This window comes from Atta cephalotes (assembly GCF_000143395.1).
Source record: "Atta cephalotes unplaced genomic scaffold scaffold00008, whole genome shotgun sequence".
NCBI lineage: Eukaryota > Metazoa > Arthropoda > Insecta > Hymenoptera > Formicidae > Atta > Atta cephalotes.
Window position 1 is genome coordinate 6,108,462 of NW_012130072.1, and position 1,744 is coordinate 6,110,205.

The following is a 1,744-nucleotide window of genomic DNA, read 5'->3' on the forward strand; positions in this document are numbered from 1 at the left end:
TAAGTAGTAGTAGTAGTATATATATATATAGTAGTAGAGANANANANANANANANANANANANANANANANANAANANANTAGNNNANANAGANANANANAGAGAGAGAGAGAGAAACAAAGAGGAAGGGAGAAAAAAGAAAGAGAAAGAAATGTAATTTACACAAATTACATTACATAAAATATAAGTCAATATTAAGAAAAGTCAATATTAAGAAAAATCTGAAAATTTATAAAATATTTAAAATTAATATAATTTTTATACATAATGTAAAATAAAGCAAAATGCAAATATCACATCTTTTTGATTCTCAAAATAATGAGGCTTATATTTAAATAATTTTATTACAAAATTATATTAAATATTAAATAGTCGCTGTTGAAAAAGAGATTATATATTTATTAAGTTTATATTGAACCGAGGAAAAATATTGACTTTTTTCAATTGTAAACTCCTATTATATCTTATTCGTAACTTGAGTTGGAACAAAAGTTCTTAGCGTTAATAAACTTCAAAATTCGAATAGCTCTAATAATTAATTGTGCTAAAAGTAAATAAAATTTAAATTTACAAGTTCTAGACTTAGAACTTCTACATTTAAAAAAGCATTATGTCTTTTGAATTTCTGTAATTTTTTTTTAGTAATTTTTACATATAGAAAATTACAAATTACATATACAAAACTAGATAAATTGGGAAATTTTCTTTTCACTTTATGAGCTTATTACGTCCAGAAAAACTTGCAAAATTTTTAAACTTTCCAGTATAAAAGCTAAAAATTTTCCTTATACAAAATCATTTTTTTGTTATTGAATTATCGCGGATTAAATAAAAAGAGTATTTTGCATATAACTTTGTTAAGAATCATCGCGTTTTCCGTTAATCTCTGAAAAGTGTACTAATAAAATATTTTCAGCTCGCCTTGTCAATAAGCAGTAATTATATGTTTATGTTACTTCTCATGCATAATTAATGCAACTGTATCATTACATCGAAAGTAGCATCAAATTATTCATGTTATAGAATTATATGTAGTATTGAGCGTAGCTCAAATGCCAATATACAATATGATTATAGCGTTTCGATATCCTTTTGCCCGACTGATTGTTAATATAACGATGTATTGATAATAAAACGTTGAAATTGTATAGACATGAAAATCAAATGTAACTCTCAACAGCGGCAAAAATATTGCTTATTTAATCGTATCAATGAAATTTTCATTTCCCAAGCAATTAAACTGAATGATACGTTATATTGACTATCTGAATATGCCAAGTCAATTAAAAACATATTTGACAAAAACAATTGTTATTCTTCAATAAATGACTTCCAAGCATTTATGAAATTTTTCTCGACAAAAAGCTGTCTTTAATCATATCTTCTTTTATCTACAAATCTTTAATTTATGAAAGATTTAACTTTTGATAAGAATATCTCTATACTAAAAAATTCTAATAGATTATTAATTATCAAATACGAAGTGAGAAAGCTTTTACCTCCTATATTTAAACCTCTTAAAATGATAATAAAAATACAAATTTTACACAAGTGAGAAAGATAATTTTAGGCACGATAATTCTCGATCTATAATCTCTCAACGTTTCTTCATCTCAATAGGATAATAAGATAATTAAAATAGGTATACGCATCTTACACTTGTGTAATTATTTCATTAACAGAAGTCTCTCTCTCTCTCTCTCTCTCTCTCTCTCTCTCTCTCTCTCTCTCTCTACTACTACTA

General features: G+C 24.5%; 1 protein-coding gene across 1 annotated transcript in view; it reads right to left on the reverse strand.

Moving 5' to 3' along the window:
* Positions 1-1,744, reverse strand: part of LOC105627378 (peptidyl-prolyl cis-trans isomerase FKBP14) — a 99,462-nt gene that overhangs the window by 7,871 nt on the left and 89,847 nt on the right. Inside the window, exon 3 of the mRNA XM_012208660.1 lies at positions 862-921. Coding sequence (XP_012064050.1) covers positions 862-921 — 60 coding nt within the window. The remainder of the gene's footprint in view (positions 1-861; positions 922-1,744) is intronic.